This window comes from Drosophila willistoni, assembly GCF_018902025.1.
Source record: "Drosophila willistoni isolate 14030-0811.24 chromosome 2L unlocalized genomic scaffold, UCI_dwil_1.1 Seg196, whole genome shotgun sequence".
NCBI classification, from domain to species: domain Eukaryota; kingdom Metazoa; phylum Arthropoda; class Insecta; order Diptera; family Drosophilidae; genus Drosophila; species Drosophila willistoni.
This window is the reverse complement of record NW_025814048.1, coordinates 9054685-9078850: the sequence shown is the minus strand read 5'-3', so window position 1 is coordinate 9078850 and position 24166 is coordinate 9054685. Positions and strand designations below refer to the sequence as shown.

The window sequence follows — 24166 nt, the reverse complement described above, 5'->3', positions numbered from 1 at the left end:
CACTTTCAACGCTGAGGTTCACGGTTGTATGCCAGCTGTTTGTCGATGGTTTGCCTTTTATAGGCGGGAAGCTTGTTTACAAAGTCAATTCACCTTTTTTAATTAACTTTTAGTTACATAGAAGCTTATCGCACCTGTAGGTTCTTCTGTCTACCTTAACAGAAAAAAAAAAGCAAATCAAAGTGAAAGGAACCCCCCCACACACACGTTTACAGGTAATAGGCGAAATTTGATTAGATTAAGTTGTTGATTTTGAGTCATGCCATATGAAATTGGCATATTTTTGGGATTCTGTTGTTGTCTTACCAGGAAAACTACTTCAAATCGAATTCTGTTATTTTTTAATATTTTTTTATACTTTTTATAACTGAGTCTCTCTGTTTCGACGTCAGGCGAATGAATAAAATGAAGGGAAGCAAAATGACAAGATAAAAAACAATATATTTGTTTGTTTTATTTCTTTCTTTGTTTTTCTCTATATAATTTAGTTGGTAGAAAGTTAACACTATCTTAATTACTTTTTATTAATATGTTTTTGCTTTGTTTATTAACTTTATTCTCTTTTATATACCAAAATATTTTCTATTAACATAATTTCCGAATTTTTTCAGCTATTAACTCTTAAAATTAAGCTGCTCATCTTAGGCGAAATCACTTACGGTCTTTAGAGACTATAACAACTGCTATTGTCTATATATATCTTGGTGATCTTTGATATTTAGTTGTTTCTTATAGAGTATATAAACTTCGTCTACTGCTGTTAAGCTCTTTCTTAGAGGTTTTTTATTTTGTCAAGTATATGTATTATCAAACCGCAAAAAGCTCTTCAGACTGAAGTGCTGATAACAATTAAATAAGTATATAATTTTGATAGATAAGAGGTAATTTCATAAGATGACTTGACTCACAGATTTCAGGGAATGCGATTTCCTTTTATGAAATTTAATGGAAAATTTGTTTCTCTTGAAAATTATAATATTGAAATATTTTGTTTAACACATTTCCTGATTATATTAATAAGAAATTATTCTCAAAAGGTCTTAACCTTACCTGTTATTTCTTATATATTGTATCAATTCCAAATTGTCTTCTTTTTGGATAAATTGCAATCAGAATTAAACTTAAATATTTAACTAGACTAAACTAAAAAGTTCATGTATCAAAAAAAAAACGGAGAAATCTCTTTAACAATTTGTGAAAAAGATAAAAATTCTAGTCTCTTTTTTTAATAATACTACTTGAAATTTAATCACTTAACTATCTCTCTCAGTGACTTCTTCACTAAGATAAACAGCAAGATAAAATAAAATCTTAAAGTTGTATGAATTTCATTCTGCACAGCATCTCAATGCCAAATGAAGTTTCTCTTTTCAATATTCATATGATCAGAGAGCATTGCGCATTCGATTTGACCTTATAAATAATGAATGAAACTTGAAGACCAAGTTGAAACCAAATTGCAATGCATATTTATATGCCCTTTGGCGTGATTAAGATTTCCATTAATCTCGAGCTTAAGAGGAATTCTTGCTTTTAATGAAGTGCCCCCATCCGAATGCTTATCCTTGACATGCTTTGTGGCCTTTTTGTATACATTCATTACATAGATAAGCCAAGGGAATGGACTCTAAAGGAATGCAATTCTAACCACCCTGTCGAATAAGTGAAGGCCTTCCTTTCCTTCTCTAGTCTTTGACTTATCATTATGCTTATCGTTAAAGTTGAACTGGTTTTTCGGGCTGCATATTTATTGCAAATTACCAAAAAAAGAAAGAAACCCACTCTGAGTCAGTCAGTCAATCTCATTACTTGCAGCAGCCGTTGCCGCCGTTTGTCCTTGATAAGGGTGACACAAGGGAAACCAAAAGGGGGCCGTCACGAGGACATATATTTGTCACTTATGAAAGGGATAATTTGCCACGCTTTGTCAAGGATAACAAGAGGAAACCAACTCCTGCCTCTGCTCTTTGGCTGGAGGCCATGTCAAGGGATTTCTTTGCATTGCAATGCACAGCCAGCCAGACACGACGACTGTCTCGGCATTTTTATGCAAAAAGGAGAAGAAGAAAAAAAAAACAGAAACTTGTTAATCACATTTTATTGACACATTCGAGGGGAGGTTGAGACTCGGGGGAATCGATTTCCATTTTTAAATTGGCCAAATTAAGGGCTGCTCTGCCAGCCTGCTTGTGTTTTTCCCCCATCCGCTCTCCAGAGTTCATTTTCGCCATGTGCATGTGTTTGGCTTGATAAGCAATTTGCTGCACTCCCCTCGACTCGACTCCCCCGTCCAGACACGACTCGACAATTGCCCAAAAAAATAAAATTTAAAAGCAATAAACGTACGAGCAAATTTCTGGGTTGTTCTACCCGCCTGACAAGGGCGGTTGTTGGGTCGACACCCCCTCGAGCATAACGACCCGCACCCATTTGCCATGTCTAGCTGCCAGTCAAGTCGAGAAAAAGTCTTTTTCCTTTTCCTTTTCATTGCCAAAATTGGCATTGGAGTTGAATTCAACATGCGCTTTCGAAATAATGTCAAGTGAGGAATGTCTGTGCACTTTTTGACAGTTTCAGTTCACTAAAAAACCATTATCCATCCACCCCACCACCGTCTCCCCCTTGACGAAACCAAATCCAGTTCCCTCTAGTACACATGGCGACCCTGACACGTACCCTTAATAAAAAAATATAAAGGGTAGACAAGCCCAACAGCAATAGAAGAAACAAAAAAAAGAAAAAGAAATGAAAGAAAGTTAAATATTAAAAGGGGTTGCACTCTGCTCTAAACAATAAAAACATAAAGGCAACAGCACAGTCAAAAGAAAATTTTAAACGAAAACAAACTGGAAAAAAAAACGTTTTTATTTATTCCTTTTTTAGTTGCTAATTGCTGACTTAATGGCGTTGCAGTTAGTACTAGCCACCTCCTCGCTCTCAATTTAGTTTTGGTTAGACCCCCCTAAAAAATATGTTTAACAGCAGGACAACCAAGGCGGGTAAACGGAATTGTCATGGAAGTGGTCGAAAACAAAAGGGGAATATTGCCATTAAATGAAATCGACTTAATTTTTAGTTTTTTTTAAACAAAAGGTCACTTGAATACTGTATAATAAAAGACTTTTCTGCTAGAGAAATGAAATCAATTTCAATTTTCAGAAAATTCCTTTAACAAATAGTTTGAGATACATATCTGAAAACGAGAATATTTACAGATATGCATATATACATAGAAACAAGTATAGATCATTGAAAGAATATTTGACTAATTATATCACACTATAAGGCATTAAGTCTTCCTCTTCTTTGTATATAATTGCTTAATAACAATAAATATGTTTTGTTTAAATTTTTTACTTTACTTTCTATTGGTTTTCTGAGTTTAAGTTAAAAGTTTCAACCCCATAAGTCCTACGCCTTTGAAACAATCGACTTCGACTGCATTATTTTCGACTTGTTTGGTTTATCTTTTGAGCAAGTTGTAAACATTTTATCAATATCTCAACACAAATTTATCAAAGTTTCCAGCCAAAACCAAAATGCCACAAAATAAAATAGAAAGAGTCGCTCTGTCTGAGTCTGAGCTTGAAGTTAGATAAGTTTTGTTTTTCCAATTCTTTATTTAATTGTTGTTATTTTTCATCAACCACAACTAACAATGCAATTTTTAATTAAAAGAAATTTTCGTGTTGTAGTTGTTGAATTTTCTATACTCTAGACGGGATGGGTATGTTCATATGAGAATCTATATTTGGTCCCTTTTTTACAATAAGTGAGCATTACTTTTGGAAATTGTTATTAAAATAAATGCCAATTATAATATGTATGGACCTATTTTTATTCGGTCCTGAAAGTGCTAAGCTTAATGTAAGACTAAGATTAGGTAAACCTTTTGATGGAAAGCAATCTGAAGATAGTTTAAGTTTTACTCTAGTTAATTCATAATACAAATTATTTCTTTATAAGTTTTAATGTCATACAAAAATAATTTTGTTTATTTTTATTGTTTTTTTTTCTTACAGTTCTTAATCAGTTTATGGGACGCTTTTCAGTTTACAGAATTATATACTAACGTTTACTTCAGTTAGTTAGTTAGTTTTCCACTCAATCTATCTCAAGGCATTATTCGTATTAGTATTTCTTTGATAGCTTTCGAGGGTATTTAATTGCCTACGTTGCATATTTTAGCCATTTGGGGGACCTCCGGTTTTAATTTCTGTTTTTATTCTATAATATTTACGTTTAATCAAATGGAAAATCCGTTTGCGTTAACTGAAAACTGAAAACGAGAGCAAAAAAAACCTTACAGAGGCTCTCTTTCGCTCTGAGTTCATGTATTTTTTTGACTGCCGGAAAATCTATTTATTTTTTGCATATCCCCGTATACGTATGTGTGTGTTTGTGTGTTTGTAGAAGAGTGTATGTGGTTACGGGCTTTGCGGCTGGCAATCAATACGAGTATCTGTATCTCTATCCCCGTACCCCAACCCTATCTCACTCACTTCTATGTACACGCGTGTAAATGCATATGTATATGTATATGTATATAGACATATAAAATGGTAAGTTTATACATCATTTCGAATGAAATTGGTTTAACATTCGTTTGGCAATTATAAAAATGTTGCATATTGTCAAAAACCACAAAATGGTCGAATATACACGAAACTGGAGCTCCAGCTTATTGATAATGGATTCGGTTTCTGACCAAAATTATTATTGGCCTGTGATTTAATGCTTTATATCCTATTTGTTTGGCTCGTTTGTTACGAATTGGTTTAGTCTTTCGTTTTATAAAATTATAAAAGAGGAAGCATTAAATTGCATAAATAATAAAAATTTGTGATTAAATGATTTAAAAACAATTTTGCATATTTTATACTCAATTTTCTGTGGGAATGGGCCAATTAAACGGTAAATAGATTAAAATAGCAAAATGCTTCAATAAATTCAATCACAGATATTGTGATTTATGATTTTTTCATCTACACTAGACAACAAAAAAACGAAGAAAGTTAGAAGGCTTAAGTACGATAGATGTGAAACAATTACAATTGTAGTTGGGTATTCAGTTTCAATTGGTCTAATGTTCTTTCTATATAATTACTGTAGGTTTTTTTTGGCTATTTAATAATGTCTGATAATCATCTATATCAATATTTCTATCGATCCATCTAAGGGAGTTGGATTATACCTTAATAAGTTAATAAAGTTTCGGTTATAAGCAGAAATTACTCAACCAAACTTCGGACTTTTAATTTACTCTCATCTCCTGCAAAAATACAAATTATTTCTTTATATCTGATGTCCCACGTATCCTTAGAGCCAAAGTTTGCATCTTAAATTTTCATTATACCCTTTAGCTATTTATATAGCCAATTTATATTTATATAACCATTAAGATAATTTTTTTTGGAATATGTTTTGGCAGTTCTTAAAAAGTTAAGTCAATTTTTCATCAAAATTTTGCTTATTTCAACATTTTCTAGATATTTTTCAACATATATTATGAAAATTCCAACAACTTGTTGATGAGTTTTATTGATTTTTTGATATTTGATTTCCAGTTTGACGCTCAAAATGCAATTTATGCTTTTCATCCACCTCAACCTTCCCCTTCCCGATGGTCTTGTTGTGCTAATCTCGTTTATATCTAGGAGAATCGACCATAAATTGGTATCTCTGGCCAGGCCAGACATTTATAATTGAAAATTAATTTTCCCCCCTAAAATCTCGATTGCAATTGAAATTTGCAAATTCATCAATCAGTCAAAAAGATAATTACAAACTAAATATGTCTAGATCAACTTGCAACAAAACTTTCCATCATTCATGCAGCTTAAATTTCTCGTTGTTCCTTTTCCAATTCAATAACTGTATGGCATATCAAACAATTTTTTTATCCCCATTTTTACTTTTCCCTTTGCCATATTTTGTTGTTGTTGTTTTTCGCCCTCGTCTGGAAAAGCAAACATATAACGTGAAGCTCTGTCACTCAGCAGCAAAAAAAAACGGAGCCTGTCCAGAGTGCAAAAAAACAATGTGAAAAAGTGGAAAAATGCAGACTGTGATTTTGTAATTAGAGCAGTTCAAACACACATACACACACACCCGGGAACCCGGGAAACCTGCAACCCGGACCAAAAAGGGTCCAAGCTGGAGCGAGGAAGAAGGACAATGGAATGGGATGAGGGTACTACAACTAATGCGCATCGCTCAGTTTTTGACACGCACAGCAAATAAGTAAGTGAAAGGCCATGTACTCGTATCATATACGCGGCAGTTAGTAAACGACAGGAGCGGTTTACGTTTAAAAAAGGAAATTTAATCCGTTTATTAATAATACAATGATAAACAGGTGGAATTAAGATAATCTAGGTAACATCGTTTTGTTAAGGATGATGCTGGGACTAAAAAAGCAGAGTATTTTCTTGGCTTTGTTAATCAGTTAATAATATAAACTTTAAATGGAAATTTATAGTTGGAAGACTGGAAAGTCTATGTTTATGTTTATACAATGTTGGCCACAACTTTATGACATTTTCTCTTTCAAACTTTACTTCTGATTTTCGCAGCTTTCAAGAAGTTTTTTTTTTATCTCGTTAGATTACGACCTATTTGAAATTTAAATCAAACCTTGCAATTTAGTCGGCTTGAGGTCAATCTTCCAAAAGAAGATTAGTTCAAAAAATATTCGGTATTGTAGCCTTTGCCAACTTTTTTCGCTTCATTTAGTTGCAATTCCCAAATAGTTTTAGCGTTGAAGACATGGTATGGCTATTGCAATTCTGGAGTTCTTTAGCAAAGTCTGCTGATGATAGAACTTGGTGGTTCTTGAAATAGCTATACAGACAACCTGCCCACCTTTTTGTGTTATCTTTGAAATAATGTTCTTTTGGATTGATTAGATTGATAGATTGACCTAGCGCCGGCTAATTTGCAAGGTTTGATTTAATTTATATTTTTTTTTTTAGTAATTTGTTGCTTATTGTGTTCAGATTATGAACTTACTAGGTGCATTTAAACAAAAAGAAAAACCTTTTTGGCCTGGCCACATAATTATGACATATATATATATGTATGTACATATATACATATATGAAGTTTTTTCTAAAAACTTAAATAATACAGATCGAAATATAAACATTATAGACATGTTTTGCATATTCATAATATCACCAGTCTGAGAAAATAATATTGTGAATTTTTCGATAGCATCTAAAGCAATTTGATTATATCTTAATACGTTAACAAAAAAGTTAACCAAAAATCGTAAATGTCTTCCAATTTCCTATGTTAGAAGACCATGTCTAAACAAAGTGTATGAGCTTTAATTTTGCCATTGATTGTTGTATGCCTTTTCAAGTCAGAAGTCTTTGTACTCCAACTTCTTTACTTGAACTTACTTTACTTACTTTAAATAAAATCCGCTCCTGCTCTTGCTGAAGTACGTGTTCGGGCATGCATATTACGTATACGCTGCATAAGCCAAACCAAACCCATTCAAGCTGATCAGCCGATTCAGCTTCATTCCCACATCCACTGCCCCCATTCCATTTAACCAATTTAAACGCAGATGACAAACATTTCTGTTACTTGTTTGTTGTTTATGATTCAAAAGGAACATTTAATTTATTTGCTTTGTTTCTTTTTGGTTTTGTTTTGTTTTTTTTTTGTCACAAAAATTGAATTTCTGTTTCAGTTTCAGTTTTTGTTTTTTGCCCCAACCACTTTAAGCATAGTGAAGTGGTGGTCCAATGGGGTTTTGGTAGTGTTAGTGGTTATTGTGGTGTTGGTGGTGTTAGTTTTGTGGAGCTGTTCAAGAAGTGTACGTGTGTATGTGTGTGTGAGTGTGAGTGTGTCTTAGCAAATACATTTTGAATACGCATAAGTTTTCCATTTCGTTTCGTTTTTTGTTTTTTCTTTATCATTTTCCCGATTATACACTAAAATACACATATCTAAAGTTAGACAGACAGAGAGATTGAGAGCGAGTTATAGAGTGAGAGCGATATACATACATATATGTAAAGAGAGAGTTAAAGAGTGAGTGAGGGAGAATGATGTATGTAATTGTTGTTTGTTTGTTTGTTTGTTGTTTTTGTTGAAGTTATGTTATTAGAGTGGAATGACAATTAAAATTGGACGTTAAAATATACATACATATATATGTATTTTGTATATATAGGTATATATTTTATTTAATATTAATAAACATTGAAACACATTCAGTTTAGTTTTTAGTTCTAGTATTAGTTTAGTTGCATGTGTCCTTGTGTGTGTGTGTGTTTAAGTGTGTAAGTGAGTGAGTCCTCTTTTCTCGCAACTGCCTGGCAGCCATTTCGTAGGACATGTTTTTAGTAGTTAGTAGTAGTTTAGTATTCTTTTTCTTTTTAGTTCTTCTCAAAATGGAAACCAAAAATTTATAGCTAAAATTTGAATAAGCATTTTTTGCGGTAATTTGTAGTTGTTTTTTTCTGTTCTAACTATATTTCACTTTTGTGCATGACTGTACTTTTGGTTACATATGTATATACCCTTGCAAGGATTAGTCGATTTTACATTTACTTATTATTGAAATTTGATTTGAATGGAGTGTTTTTTTTTAAGTATTGGTGGTTCTTCTGGGGGTTGTGTCTTCAGGACGAATGGCTCTTGTGATATTCTAGAATTAGAAGTCTTCTCTTAGTCAACTTAAATAAGACTTTTCCATTTATCAGTTTGTGACTTTCAGACAATTATTTGAAATTTACTCCAACGGCTATTCTCCTCCATCAAATTTAGGAGGAAATTCAATGGACTTTTCTTTTTTAATACAAATTTTCCGGGCAATCTTACCTCAAGGGTAGAGACATACAGATGTAAGTGACATTCGACAGGCCGAAATTGTTTTTATGTGGTATATTGGATTTCTTTTGTTTCTTTTTTCATTTGGAACAACATTTAATTCTACTTTAGTTAGTTATTTTCTATAGATATTTTCGTGTGGCTTTTTGTTTTTACGGTTTTACTCTTTTGTGTTTGTGACAACTTATAGCTGTCCATTTTCCATATGCAAAACAAAAACCAAATTGTTTGTTTTAAATTCAACTAAATGGCAACAAAAATGTACAATAATAATAATAATAATATCCTTAGAGCTAAACACAAATAAGAAAGTGACAGGCAGAGGTTTTTCTTTTTTCTTTTTTTTTTTTGTGGGAAAACTCTTTTTCTAACTATGTATATTTCATTTGTGTGGTGTGTATGTATGAGTTTGTGAGTGTGTGTGTGTGTGTGTGTGTGTATTTAAAGTATGTGCGATTTTCTTTAACTTTTCCATTTAACATTTGTTTTTGTTCTCTTTTTTTTCACCTGATGCTTAAACTTTGAACTTTAGCTGCCTGCTAAAATAATGCTTCTTTATTTAGTTTTTGTTTATTTTTTTTGTCGTTCTCTTCTTAATACTTAAAATAAATACATAAATATACATATCGCATGATTAACAATTTTCTTGAGTTGTGGACAACATTTATTGAGAACAAAAGATTCTAAATGCCTGTTGTCACATCCATTTCAGGGGCGCGGGTGGTTAGGGGGGAAGGGGCTTATTTGGGTGGGGGGAAGGATGGTGGGGGGGTATTTCTTACAGCTAATACACATTCAATAAAATATGCACATCAATAATTCACATTTCACATTTATCATTTATTTTATGTGTGTTTTTCGATTTACCATTGCTTCTTGCAATTTTCCCCTCTCCCTGTCTCTTTCTGTCTACGGTAATTTCTAGCTACATTAGGCTTCTGCTTCTTCTTCTTCTCTCCTCTTGCTCCTTTTGCTCCTCGTGTTGTTTCCTATTTAGCTATTTACGTATTTTCACATAAAATGTTGCAACTTCAATTAAACCCAAAATTTAACCTTTTTGCAGTCTTCCCTTCTTCTGTTCCTCCTCCTTCAGTTGTTGATTTCCTTGTCCTTGTCTCCTTCTGTGTTTCCTTTAGATATACATGCCCAAGTCGGCATGAAAATCCTGTAGATAGGATAGCAATTGTGAAGGAGTTGGTCGCTGTTTGGCCTCACTGTGCCAACAACAGTTCATAACGGTAAAGCTAATGAAGGGTTAAAAGTACATATATATATGTGTGTGTGTTTGTGTTATTTGATCTTTTTTGAACCCCTTAAACTAATTTCTAAATATACTTACAATTCATCAGGACAATTGACCGGCTGCTCGAGTCGAAAGCCAGCAGCCAAATAATTGGTAAGCTCGAATATATCCACCTCTTCGTGTGGCATTTGGGCCAGGGTGACCAGTTCCCAATAGAGTACACCCAATGACCAGACATCTCCTTGCGAGGCATAGATCTTTTTTTGCAGCGACTCGAGAGACAACCATTTCAATGGACGATTCTCATTGTCACCCAGGCAATCGTAGTCATCGGGAAAAAGATCACGTGACAGAGCACTATCGCATATCCTCACATAGGAATCTTCATCCAAACTGTGCGAACAGATAATATAAATGCAAGTCCAGGACTTTCTCCTTTCTATCTATCTACTTACTAGCAATTGCGTGTGGCCAGATCCTTGTGGACAATGCCCAGTGAATGCAGATAGGCCAATCCCTTGGTAATATGCAGGCCAAATTCCACCAATTGCCGTGTATTTAGGGCTGTGCTTGATTCACGTGACTTTTGCAAATAACTAAAAGTACAATAATTATAAGAGTTTCAAACCATTTTCCTCTAGTGATTTCCACTTACAGTTTCAGATTACCCTTGGACGGATATGGATAGGCAATCTCCGGTGGTCCCGGCAATTCGGTATTGGCCAACAATGGGGCCAATATATGCTGATGGCTTACACCAATCAATAGCGAGGCATCTTGCAGCAAACACGCCACTTGAGTCAATGAGGCACCATCGATTACGGTCTTGACCAGGGCATCGCAAGTGTCACCCAGTTTACCGGCATAGATGCGACCAAAGGTTCCCTCCTTAATCAAATGCTCATAGGTAAGAGCTCCCGGCTGGACACTCGGTATGCGACGCAGTCGATCCTTGGTGGTGCTAGTGTTAACATTGCTATTGCTGGTTAGTTTCTCTGGGCCATGACTGGCCATGGTTATGGTGCTGCCACCACCAATGTTGCCACCAAATAGACTACCATTTCCTCGACTACTTTTCGGTGTAGACATGCTGCAGGCCTGAAAATAATGGAAGAACGTAAGGAGAAGGATAAGTTTTGAGCATCTTCTGACTGACTGGCTGGCTGGCTGGTTGTCTGACTCTCTGACTGGCTGTTTGCCTAACTGCTTTTTTGGCAGGATTTGCATCTTTCAGTTTGCATCCGTTTACCGTTAGTCAGCAGGCACTTGACTTGACTGCGTTTCCATTCATTCATTTTAATGAATTGAGTTCCGTTTCCGCTTGGCTGATGAAAGAGTCATCCCCCTCCCCCGTTTATTTTATCCCCTTCCATCCCATCACCATAATTTTTGCTCCTCTCGACTCTACTCTACTACTCCGTGACTGGCGTCATAGTTACTTAGTTGTCTTACAGCATGAATAATTTATTGTTATTTTTTTGCTTCTTTTCTGTTTTTGTTTCTTTTTTTTTTTTTCTGTTTTTTGGGGATTTAATTCGTCGAGCATTATGTTTGCTTAGAGCCCCCAAAGGGAACGGAATACTGTGAACGCAGCTGTAGGAAATTGCCAGAGCCCGACTTGTATAAACATTATGGTCTGAGCGATGGCAAGAACTAGATAAGAGGTGGCTGGTGAGAGTGAGTCAGTTGAGGAGCTAGCTACTCTTGGTCCAAAGGGGGTCGAGGAGGCATCAGCAGCTCATTTATTTTCATAAAACTAGGCGAAAAATCATGTACAATTCAAGAGGGGAATGCTGCGGGTTTAGGGGTTTATTATGGCAGGGAAGGAGGACTACTAATAAACCGAAAGAAAAATCTCTTCATTTCTATTCTTAATTTGCTTGGGCAATTTACATACATAAATTGTCTTGCCCACAAGATTTTAGTAATATTTTCATTCACATTTTCATAAAGCACCTAAAGATGAAATCGTGACAACGTCAACTCTGTATGGATTTTTGTGTGTCCTTGCTTTTTCCTTAGTAAGAATAAAGTTATAAGCCTTAAAGGTAGATGAATGTGCCGTAATTTCCCATTTGTTTTGACCAGGAGGAAACATAACCTATTTGGGGCTATTTAAGTAATTACTTAGTCATTACTTTATCTATGTATAAATCAGTAACAAGTCTTAAATGAACTTTATGAGTTGTTATATATGTAATATCTCTAAAATTAAGGTTTCTCTTAAAGAATAGAAAAATCGTAAAGGTCTCAAAAGGGGAACTTTAGGTATGCGAACCACAGATTTGGATGAATATTGGATATGTTGTAGAATACCACGACATCTGAAGCTGTGTGAAATATTTCGGCGCACTATTCTATATTTTCCTAATAAATCGACTTTAAAGCTATAGTTTCGGTGACTTATAAGTAAAACGCCAAGCGAACTTCAAGCGGCTCGATGGCATAGGGGGTAGAGGTCCTGCCTAAAATTGACGTAACTCTGGTTCAACCCCCGATGATAAAATATAAAATGTAAAATAATTAATGAATTAATTACAAACAACAAAACACTTATTAAATGTTTTAACTTTATCTAAAATTGAAAGAAAATATAAAATACTTCAAAACTTTTAAAAAACTGAAAAATACATTAATTTTTAGCTAAATTCCCCAGTTTAACTTTTATTGGAAAGGTATATTTTTAAGGAACTGAATTTGTATTGGACGAAATGAGGTAAAAAGGTAAAAAAGAGTTTGGAAGATAAGTTTTTTTATTTTAATGGGTAGTAGGGTAACACTGGACAACTCTATAATGGTTATTCGGTATTTCCCTGTATTTACAGTTTCCCAGTATTTCACCTTTTTTGGACGTCATGTATAACTTTATTCGTTTAGCAAAACTTTTTTTGGTAAAAAAATGTGCAGTTATCCAGAATGATCGTTTACGGAGGATCCTCTGCAAATTGTTTTTATTTCTTTGGGTTTGGAATAAAGAATTCACTTATGGCGAATTTTCAAATAGATTCTAAGAATAGATATCTGTCAAATTTTCGGAGGGATTGTCCCTGTATTTACGAGTCTACGGCCGTTTAAACAGGAAGTTTAAAGGTTAAACTCTTTAAAACGTGGACTGTAAAAAAAATACTTTTCAACATAGTCGTCTGAAATTTTAATGTTTTTAATATCATCAATTGCCATTTCCCATACTAAAATTATGTTACTTAGATTATAACATTCAAAATTCGGTTAAAAAAAATAGTAATTTTTAAAGTGTTGTGTTTTAAACATACAGTCAAAAATAAGGCTTTGCATTTGTGTGTGTGGCAGCAAATACGAAGTACGAAACGTTTTCTTGCTTTACACTAAAAAACTGTTTAGCTAAAATAATGAAATTAAAATGTTACGAAAAATGTATAAATGCATTATAATTAGGTTTTAAAGGTAATGTAAAATGATTAATTAATGCATTTTAACCAGCTTTAAAGGAATTTGATAGTAAATAATGCATTGCACATTAAATCCAAATGTTCAATAAAGAAAAATAAAGTTTTTCAGTTGTCAACAAACATTTTTTTAGTGTGTACTTTTCACACTTGGACAAATTTTTTTTTAGAATCATTTTTTTATGACAAACACGAGTTGAATTGTTTCCGAAGTGCCGTTGCTGAACCTACACAAACATTTACAGTGTATGTGAGACGGCAGCGCTGCGGCAGAGCTAGGCCCTAGTCCGGGGATTGGGCAGTGTCGACCACTGGTTTAAAGCTATGACATATGTATGTACATACATGGCTACAGTAATTCTTAAAGAATATTTCTTTTTCTGTTCAACTTCAGAACCCTTTTTAAAATTATGAAAAAACAAAAAAAAAATGTTTTTTTTTCATCGTTGAATACATAGTACGTAAATAAAAATCCTCACAAAATTTAAATACTGTTTTTCATTTTTGATTGTAAAAAAAATATACCGAAATTACCTAAAACTTTTCGAGTTCTAGAACAGAACGTCACCTTAAATACGATGAAAAATGGAGCAATAGAACAGAAAACATTTCTAAATCAAAGATTTCCTTTTGGATTCTAAAAAACCAGTTTAGAACTTTAAAGCGAAAAAGGCCTTACTTTTTTGTCTATTTGACTTAGTTCTGACCTTGATTTGACCTTGCATTTTATGATTGAAATAAATAAAAAGAATGCCTATTATTTTGGTTAAACACTTTAAAAGGGAATGTAAGAATTTTTATTATTTTAATTCAAGATAATATAAAAATCCAACGATTTATTTTAAGCATTCTAGATAGTCTTATATTCTTTATGTTTCTAGTCCAAGCAAATTCAAATTTCTTTTTATTGGTCCCAAGGAGAAGATGCCACAACCTTGCCACACTATGCAGCAAATCTCTAGTTAGGTGTTAGGTGGCAGCAATCAGAGCAACAGAAGCAGCAGCAGGTGGCAGACTACCTTAGGCACTGAGTTTCGTTTATTAAAAACAACTGTTTTGTTATTTTGTTCTTCTTTGTCGCAGTCGAGGGGGAAATGTGCGGGAATTATGGTACAACTTATTTAACAAGGCTAACAAGAATTTTTGTTTCTGGGCACAAGTCACCATAATAAAAAACGACCACAAACACACACGAGACACGAACAATAGGACAATAAAAACAATAGTTGGCTGATGGCTGTTGGCAGAGTTGCCTTTTCTTAGTGGAAATTTCATCCATTATTGCCTTCATTGCCACCGCAGAACATACACAGAGACAGAGAGCGAGAGAAAACACCGACATTCCTCAGGCAACTCCATGTTCTTTTTTTACAGAGTTTGTTTGTTGTTGGTCGGTCGGTTGGTTGGTTGTCCTTGTTGGCGTACAAAGAAAATTCAATTAAAACGCAACAATATCGCACTCCATCATCAACAGCTGGCGGATTGCGGGACAGCTTCTGACTCCCAACTACTCGCCGGATGGGCTGCTCATCAACACTACAGCCATGGAGCTCTATAGAAGCATTTGTCCCATAAATCCTTGTCCTTGTCGCAGGCAAAGACAATGACAACGACAACGACAATGACAATATCAGCAACAACAACAACAACAACAACAACAACATGAAAATAGAAGAAAAGTGTCTGCCTCAGTGCACCGGCGTCGCTTTCATTGTCCTTCATGCTCTTTAGCACAAAGGTCCTTTTTGTATGCTAATACGGTTTTATATACATACAAATGTAAAGATGTATGATGCATGTGTATGTGTTTCGCCTTAACGGGTTACACAGTTCAAGTGTAATTAGATTTTATGTAATCGGCTTAAATTTTATTTTTCCTTAATAAGGTAATTATATGCTCAGGTCGTTAACCAAGAGAAGGAAGCAAAAAGATTAAGTTTAATAGCAGGAAAACAAATGTAAATCAGGAATATATAATAAATGTATTTCTGTACATATTAAATACCAGTCAAAACAATTTCACACTTAAAGAGATTTAGTTAAATAATTGGCATATTTGCATTGAGGAAGTAACCACATAAATACATATATGTGTATATTATAAATATATGGATTATAATTAATAAAGAAAATAAATCTTAAAAAAGGCCAAGTGTTTATCAGTCTCTTAGTTGAAGTCTTGGATTATAATTATTAAGGAAAATAAATATTAAGTAGAGGCTACTTAATAGAGACTAGTGTTTATCAGTCTCTTAGTTGGTTTCAAATTGAAATGGTAGTTATTTAAAAATTAAGAAAAAACCGTAAATATTAAGAGAGTCCAAGCGTTTATCAGTCTCTTAGTTGAAGTCTTTGATTATAATTAATAAGGAAAATAAATATTAAGTAGAGGCTACTTAATAGAGACTAGTGTTTATCAGTCTCTTAGTTGGTTTCAAATTGAAATGGTAGTTATTTAAAAATTAAGAAAAAACCGTAAATATTAAGAGAGTCCAAGCGTTTATCAGTCTCTTAGTTGAAGTCTTTGATTATAATTAATAAGGAAAATAAATATTAAGTAGAGGCTACTTAATAGAGACTAGTGTTTATCAGTCTCTTAGTTGGTTTCATATTGAAATGGAAGTTATTTAAAAAATAAGAAAAAATCGTAAATATTAAGAGAGCCCAAGCGCTTATCAGTCTCTTAGTTGAAGTCTTGGATTATAATTAATAAGGAAAATAAATATTAAGTAGAGGCTACTTAATAGAGACTAGTGTTTATCAGTCTCTTAGTTGGTTTCATATTGAAATGGAAGTTATTTAAAAAATAAGAAAAAAATCGTAAATATTAAGAGAGCCCAAGCGTTTATCAGTCTCTTAGTTGAAGTCTTGGATTATAATTAATAAGGAAAATAAATATTAAGTAGAGGCTACTTAAAAGAGACTAGTGTTTATCAGTCTCTTAGTTGGTTTCATATTGAAATGGAAGTTATTTAAAAATTAAGAAAAAACCGTAAATATTAAGAGACCAAGCGTTTATCAGTCTCTTAGTTGAAGTCTTGGATTATAATTTATAAGGAAAATAAATATTAAGTAGAGGCTACTTAATAGAGACTAGCGTTTATCAGTCTCTTAGTTGGTTTCAAATTGAAATGGTAGTTATTTAAAAATTAGGAAAAAACCGTAAATATTAAGAGTCCAAGCGTTTATCAGTCTCTTAGTTGAAGTCTCTGATTATAATTAATAAGGAATAGGATTAATAGAACCTAGTGTTTATCAGTCTCTTAGTTGGTTTCAAATAGAAATGGTAGTTATTAAAACCAAATCTGTTTTTTCAAGACACTCATTAAATAAGGAAAAATTCAGGAGCTATTTTGGCTCCCTGAGATGTTCACAGACCGAAGTCTAAAGTGAGAATGAAATGAAATCCGACAACATAGAGCAGCATCAAAATTTCCATCTGACATTAAAGTCAATGTATACTTGATTAAAATACAGCAAAGAAAACGTTGCCACACTTTCTAACAGTGTTTATCAATTGACCGCTAGATGGCGTTTTACAAAAACTGTGAGAACAGGATGTTAATAGTTGTAGATTGCTATGGGAATGCGAAATAAGTTTTCTTTCTGTTTTACAGAAAAATTGTCATCTGTATATTGAGTGAGTTTCAATATCACTTTTCCACTGGACACAGCTAACAAATATTTGAGAAATTTTCCATTATAAAGTTTCAAAAGTGAAATACTCTCTTTTGCTCTGTGCTTCATTTTTTGGTTAAATACTGATAAAGTTCTCTTCTCTTCTCTTCTGTGTCCTCTTTGTGCAATAAAATAGGGTCGCAATTGCAACGAATTTTCGTCTCTGAGGAAAATTGTTGATAGGTGGGGGGTGGGAAAACAATTTCTGTTTGCCTCATATTAAAAGCGTCTGTCAATTGGATTGTCATTGGATATGCCTTGGCTTTTCATTGGCTTCAAACGGGAATTGACAAAAAGGCAAAAGCAGCCAACCACCCATTCCCCATTCCGTGCCTCAACCACCTCCCATTCAGTTCAATTCGCAGATCGCATGGCCAATTTCTATGGCAACAGAGAGAAATACAGAGCGAAATACCAAATGTTGCTTGTTAGTATAAATTTTCAGAAATTTCGCAAATTTCGTCCATTTAAGCAGAGAGCCAAGAGAAGTTGAGAAAGATGTGGAGTGCGGTGAGGTGTGTGGGGAGGAGTGGCGGGTTTTCAACCAAAGTGTGCAATGTTCTCTGACAGGCGAGGAGAAGGCTATGTTGATGTTGGTTTTGCAGCTGTTTGGCTTTGTGTTGTGACATTTCTAATGACACGCAGTGGACTGGGGGGTAAGGGAGTTGCTCTAAGGGTATATAAAGGGAAGGTGTTGTGGGTTGGTCTGCAAATGACGTAAGCACACATACACATACATGCATACATATATACACACAACAGAGGCATTCGCATTCTCATACACTTGACAGGCGTCTGATTTGTTTATGTCACTTGCAGCTATACGGCTGCCCACAGTTTGTCTCCATCTCCATTCTCTCGTTCGCTCTACATCCACCCCCCCACTCTACCCCCACCACCTTCCGAATTCTGCTCGTTGACTTGTCTTGGCTCGTAATTAAAAACGCTTGATGACAATTTTACCAACGCGCCAAAAGCCATCAGCAGCATGTCAGTTGCCAAAACATCCGAAAATGCAACACAACTTTCTAGCGGCAGCATCAACAAAATTTTGCACATTTTCTGAAACAAGGCACAGTGGTTCGAGCATTGTCTTAAAACTCATTAAGAGACAAAAAAAAGTATTGTATAAAGAGGTGGAAAAGTTCTTCTATTTTTAAATTGCTGGATTAAGGCATAAAAGTTAAGACTAAAGGAAAGTTATTTCTTCTTAAAATGAAAGAAATTGAGATATCCGAGTGATCCTTACAGTGGTTAAAACATAATAAAGTTAAGTGTTTATTTAAAACCTTTTTCTAATTTAATGTGACACTGTAGAAAGAAGCTCAAATTGTTGTTAGCTTGGCAGTTTTGCTACAACGAGACACAACTATGCAAATTTGGTGATATTGCTGAAAATATTTGCAACACCCTTGGCCACAGCTACAGAAATTTTGTCACTCCTTTCACACCCCCCAACCCCCCCACACATCTTTTTGTGCCATGCTACCTACTCTTAACGAAGGCCCTGATGGTGCCATTTTTGTGTTGGTTTGATGATAACAAGTATGCGATATTACGTATACGACCTGTCACCTTGGCATTACACAAACTGTTGTTTGCTACTCAAAAATTAGTCACTGCGAATGTTTTCCAGTAAAATGACACAACAACTGACTGTAGTCAGCTCCTGTTCCTGGCTCAATTATATTTCAATTTACCTGACAGCAAGAGAGTTGGCTTTTCTCTCTCCCTCTCCCTCCCTCTCACAAGCGAAAAGCCTTTAATCAAAAATGTTGAAGCAATTTCCATTTTTTTTTTGTTTTTTACTTTTTCCCTTGAGTTTTTTTTTTTCTTTTTGTTCTGAACTAACGAAACTCTCATTATTTTACCATTTGGTAAGGGTTGGGGCGATGCTGGTCGGTTGTATATGGCAGAGAGCCTTCTAATTTGGCCTAGGCCAAAACTAATTTGAATTTCGTTTGATTTATGCCTGATCGATTTGGTTTGATGCATGGCAATTTGATGAGTTTTTCTACTTTGTCCCGTTCTGAAAAAGTTCCACCCACATCGTTAGCCTAATAACAAACTGGTTTGGATTGGTTAGCTGGTTGCTTCGGCTGTGTGGTTTAGAGAAATGAAAGGTTCTTTTACGCTTAATGCATAATTGAAAGGCAGGTGGCAGCCAGCAGAAAGGTCACGGAGACTGAGGTAGCCGAGGGTCTAATTAAACTTGGTCGCTTACAAGGCATTTAATTACACATAATTGACATTCAATTAGGCATTGCGTGTTTCTGGTAAGCCTGTTGAATGAGAATGTCAGGAATGTTTGAAATCAGCATCAACTATTAGATATTAATTGGAAATTCTCTTTATGTATAAACCATAAGTTATTGATTTTATATAACAAATTTCATTAAATATGCATTTCTCATTTGGATAAGTGTCAACTGTAGGCGACAAAATTCGGGTCAATTTCTAGCTAACAACTGTTGTCAATTAGAAAATTGAATGAAAAACTTTTCATTTAATTTAAAAGTTTTTTCTCTGCAGTTTTCTTATATCACTTATCTTATTGACCAAGTCAAACTCATCGATTGTTTTGGCTTTGAGTGTCAATGTTTGGCCAAATGGTCATCTCACTCTCGCTCTTTTGCAGTGTTAAAACCACAGGGATTTATCTCTGTGTGTGTGTCGGCCTAACCAAAGGATAACCCAAACATTGAGAGAACGAGAGAGTGAGAGTTGGTTGCGGAGCTCAATGTTGTTGGACAACATCCGCAGCTTTTGGCTAGTGACTTCCGTTTTGTCTCGCTGCGGCTGACAGGAAGCAATCAATAGTGCTGAATGTACCCAGACAAAAGCATCCGCTGCCAATGTTTGCCGCTAAACCTGACCAAAAAAAAAAAAAAACCAAACACCAAACAAACAAACAAAAAAAACGGAGAGAGAAAGTCCAAATGGAAAAAAGGGAAAATTTATATAGGAATAACCAAAGAGACAGAGAGAGAACAAGAGAAAAAAAGAGAGGACTCAGGTAATTTGTCAATCTTTGGTGACAATGCAGGCAAGTTTCAGTCCATGTACATATATATGTACTGCTTCCCCTTCCTTCTCCCTCCTCTCTCCATCCACCATCACCTCTACCTAGCTGTATTCCCTGCTGTTTGTGCTGGCTTTTGTCGCAAATGCAAATAATGCGTTTTAATCAAAAAGACTAACACTGCGAAAATCCATTAATGGAGTCTACGTGCCGCCATCACAACTTCAAATGGTTTACAGACCCTTTTTCAGACCCCTCCCCATGACCCACCGAATGCTCCAACCGCTGTGACTGTTTTCCTGCTGTGTAAAAGTGTCATTTGCAGGTTGATTTACAAATTTCTTTAATGAGGCGACAACAACATTTTTAATTAGCACCTGTTCCGCTTTGGGGTTCACCCTGGCATAGAGAGAGAGAGAGACAGAAAAGTTGAGAAAAAGCAAGCCAAGTAATCTCCATAAAATTCTCTGGCATCTCTCCCATGGAAATTAATTTTCCAACTTTGCCTTTTGTCTTTGCTTTTAACACACTTTATTGCCAGAAGAAGTTAAAGTGGTTGGCCTCCCTCCCCCAACCATTTCTCACCATCTAATGATGCCATTCGAATGCAAAAACAGTCTTTTTATGCCCTTTAAACGCGAATAAATATTACCCAGATCCTTAACTATCATTTTAAGTCAATCTTATGAATAGTCTAGTAATCTTTGAAGAATGAAATGTTAAAAAGAAATGGTATAAACTACTTTTAACATCTTTTAACTCCTTACTTAACCCTATGCAAGACAGATCCTTAAGTCAAACTTTGACTTACACTTGAACTATACAAAAATCTAGTCTATACACTTAGTATGGTAACTCTAAATCTTAGTTCAAACCCATATCCAACAAACTGAATAATACTTTGCTTAATACTCTGTTCTTGAACTTGAAGCTGAATTACACAGGCCGACATGATTTTTGGTGACGTTAACCTGAGAAGTGTTTTTAACTAATTCGGGTACGCTGATTCTGACTGCATTCTCAGTTTTTGTTCATCACGTCCAGATTTTGTGAAATTAGGGGATCTAGGGTTGGAAAATAGGCACCCAAAAGTATACTATATAAAGTTAAAAATTGTTTTTTTGTTCATCACGTCCAGATTTTGTGAAATTAGGGGATCTAGGGTTGGAAAATAGGCACCCAAAAGTATACTATATAAAGTTAAAAATTGTTTTTCTACATTTTTAACGAATTCTAGAATTTCTTGCTTAAGAAAAATAGCTGTTGTTTGCCAAGAACATATTAATAGGTTAAAATAATAACGTTTTGAGTATAATAACTTGCTTATATTAGAAAATATTAAAAATTAGTTCATTTTGAATAATTCCAACGCATTTTTTTCGAAATCCTGACGTGATGGGCAAAAACTAAGTACAGGGCCCAAATTACTATAAAAGACCTATTGAACTTAGAACACTTTTTAATGACCTCGAACGTGTCGGCCTGTGTTATTAATCTGGATTTTTGATAACATAAAAAGAGCTTCTTTAAAACTAGATTTTATCCCCCATGGAAAATATTTTACAGACTAGATTTACTAGCTTATTTATTGGGCTTACCAATGTGATAGAGTATCTGAAACTTGAAGTGAACTTTAACTGAATTTAACTCGTTTTTAACTGCCTTCGACATTTGCAACCGCAGCAGCAGCTAGAGACAGCTACTTAGGGGTTACACCCTCGACGCCCATTTTATCTAGAATGTGTGTCTGTATATGTTTGTGTGTGTGTGGTACCCTAATGCGTTTTGCCATCCCTTCCAGTTTACTATACTCCCTGCAATCCCCTTTTGCTCTTTCATTTCAGTGGATTGTTGTTGCAATAATATTTTGCAAGTGTTTCTAAACAAGCACAAAGTCATGTTTCAACAGATGTAGTTCATAGAACTAGGACTGGCTCCTGTACGTTGTTTTCATGTTTTTATTGTTATGCTGTATCTGGCAAATTTTCCCAACCGACTCCTCTCTATGCCAATGGTTGTTTTCCCCCTTTTTTTCTTATTATTGTTGGCTAAACTTTCGCTGCACATTAAAGCAATTTGGCCAACATTTATAGACTGATTTAATAGAATAGAAACTGAAACAGAGGGAGGAATGGGATACAAATGAGATATTTCCACACAAGTGAACAGAGTCGCTTGCCATCTCTCTCTATCTCTTTGTCTTTATAGCTCTCTCTCTTTCTCTTTCTAACGTGCTGTGTGTTTGTGCACTTGGATATAATTGTTTGACTAAATGAGAGCCTTTGGCTCTGCATTTCCCTTTGCCAATGTTTGTGTTTTTGCTATATACTCCCTCCATCTCCTCTAGATTAAACCCTCCAAAAACTGTTCTCCACTTGGCTTAATGCTTACACACACACACACACACACGAATACAACATATCCAAACACACACATATGGTTCTAGGTTATCAGGGAGTGTTTGTGGGGATTGGAACAGCAATAATTATGGCAAAGGTTCTCCTCTACAAGACTCCACAAATTCATTTAATTCCCTGTCGTCTGTTTCGATGTGGATGACTCTTGGCATTGTATATAGCCAGCTAACCATGTGGCTCCACTTCATCCACCATTCCCCCCCAGTCGCAGCCCCCAACCACTCCTTCCACTGACAATTCATCCATAATGGGACTGAAATTGAAGTCAAAACAAACACAAATCGCTAAGCAAACACAAAAACGACAAGCAGGAAAAATAGGATGGAAAAAAAATTTTTCCTAGGCGACGACTTTCCCTTTAGAAATTGAATATTTAATTACGCGTCGAATGGAATGGTGCCAGAAAATGGTGACGAAAATGGCTACCAAGCTATGGTGATGATGATGATGATGATGATGGGGGGGGGGAGAGGTGGCAGATGCAGAGGAAGAGCAAGAGGAAAAGAATGTCAATGAAGTCGTCGTTAGGCCATGTTTACCCGGAACCAACAATTGAAGAGGCTGCTAAATAATTTATTGTAATTTAAAAACAGATTTCTTTCTATGGCAAAAAGTTAAAAAGTTGTAGAATACGTTAAGAATACACAGGGTATCAAATCAGCTATTAGACTATTTGGGTATATACCAAAACTCAGTTGGATATAAGGGGCATAGTTTTTGGAATATTTTAGGTAAATATCAGGCAACATGAAATGAAAATTCATGAGGTTTCGTTTACTTTCACTTGACTAATTTTCATCTATTTGTGACCATTCAATTGGAAAACTAAAAACTAAAGGCAAAATTTTCTTATCTCAACTTTAGAGAAAACCCTCAATACATACCACCTGCCACTTGGCTCACCTCCGACTCAACCGCCCCCTTCGAGCAGGTCACATATTTATGTTTTGGTATTGAGGGTTGCTTTATCAGCTCGTAAATATAAATTAGAATGTAATTTTTATAGTTGTGGCAAGGTGGTTTGTGTGGACAACAAATTAGAATGGTACGTCTGGGTTGGCGGTGCCCATGGCAACCCTTCTTTCAATAGCCTCAGGCACGTGTCGAGATGGTCTTTGATTTAGTTAGAGGAGGACTCACCTGAGTTAACTGCGAGGAGGCATAGTAGGATATTCTCGATGGACAAATCGACTCGGGCTTGGAGTAAATAGTCTCTGAGATTTGGGTCTGCTCCCCCATGGGCAGCAATGCCGTGGCATATGGCGTGGGTGTGGGTGAGCTGCGAAAACCTAAAAGAGGCAAAAGGCATAAAGGAAACCTTAGACTTGAATAATGTGGTGGCATTAAAACGTAGTAAAACTTACGATCGAAAATGCTGCATGATTTCTTGCCCTCACTATTTGGATATTTATTGAGACTGGCTATGGTGGCATAGGAGCCAGTAGCACTTGGCGGTCGGCCCAAAGGATCGAGGCGTATAAATACATTCTGATGACTACCATAGGCGGCTGTAGTGAAGCTAGTGCTAAACAAC

The 24166-nt window shown here is 35.1% G+C and overlaps 1 protein-coding gene across 1 annotated transcript in view; it reads right to left on the bottom strand.

Moving 5' to 3' along the window:
* Window positions 1-9328: 9328 nt before the first annotated feature.
* Window positions 9329-24166, bottom strand: part of LOC6640016 (tyrosine-protein kinase RYK) — a 28044-nt gene continuing 13206 nt past the window's right edge. The window contains exons 6-11 of the mRNA XM_002062932.4: window positions 23997-24157; window positions 23773-23921; window positions 10746-11188; window positions 10546-10686; window positions 10187-10483; window positions 9329-10091 (exon numbers count right to left, since the gene is read on the bottom strand). Coding sequence (XP_002062968.1) covers window positions 9980-10091; window positions 10187-10483; window positions 10546-10686; window positions 10746-11188; window positions 23773-23921; window positions 23997-24157 — 1303 coding nt within the window. The 3' untranslated portion in view covers window positions 9329-9979. The remainder of the gene's footprint in view (window positions 10092-10186; window positions 10484-10545; window positions 10687-10745; window positions 11189-23772; window positions 23922-23996; window positions 24158-24166) is intronic.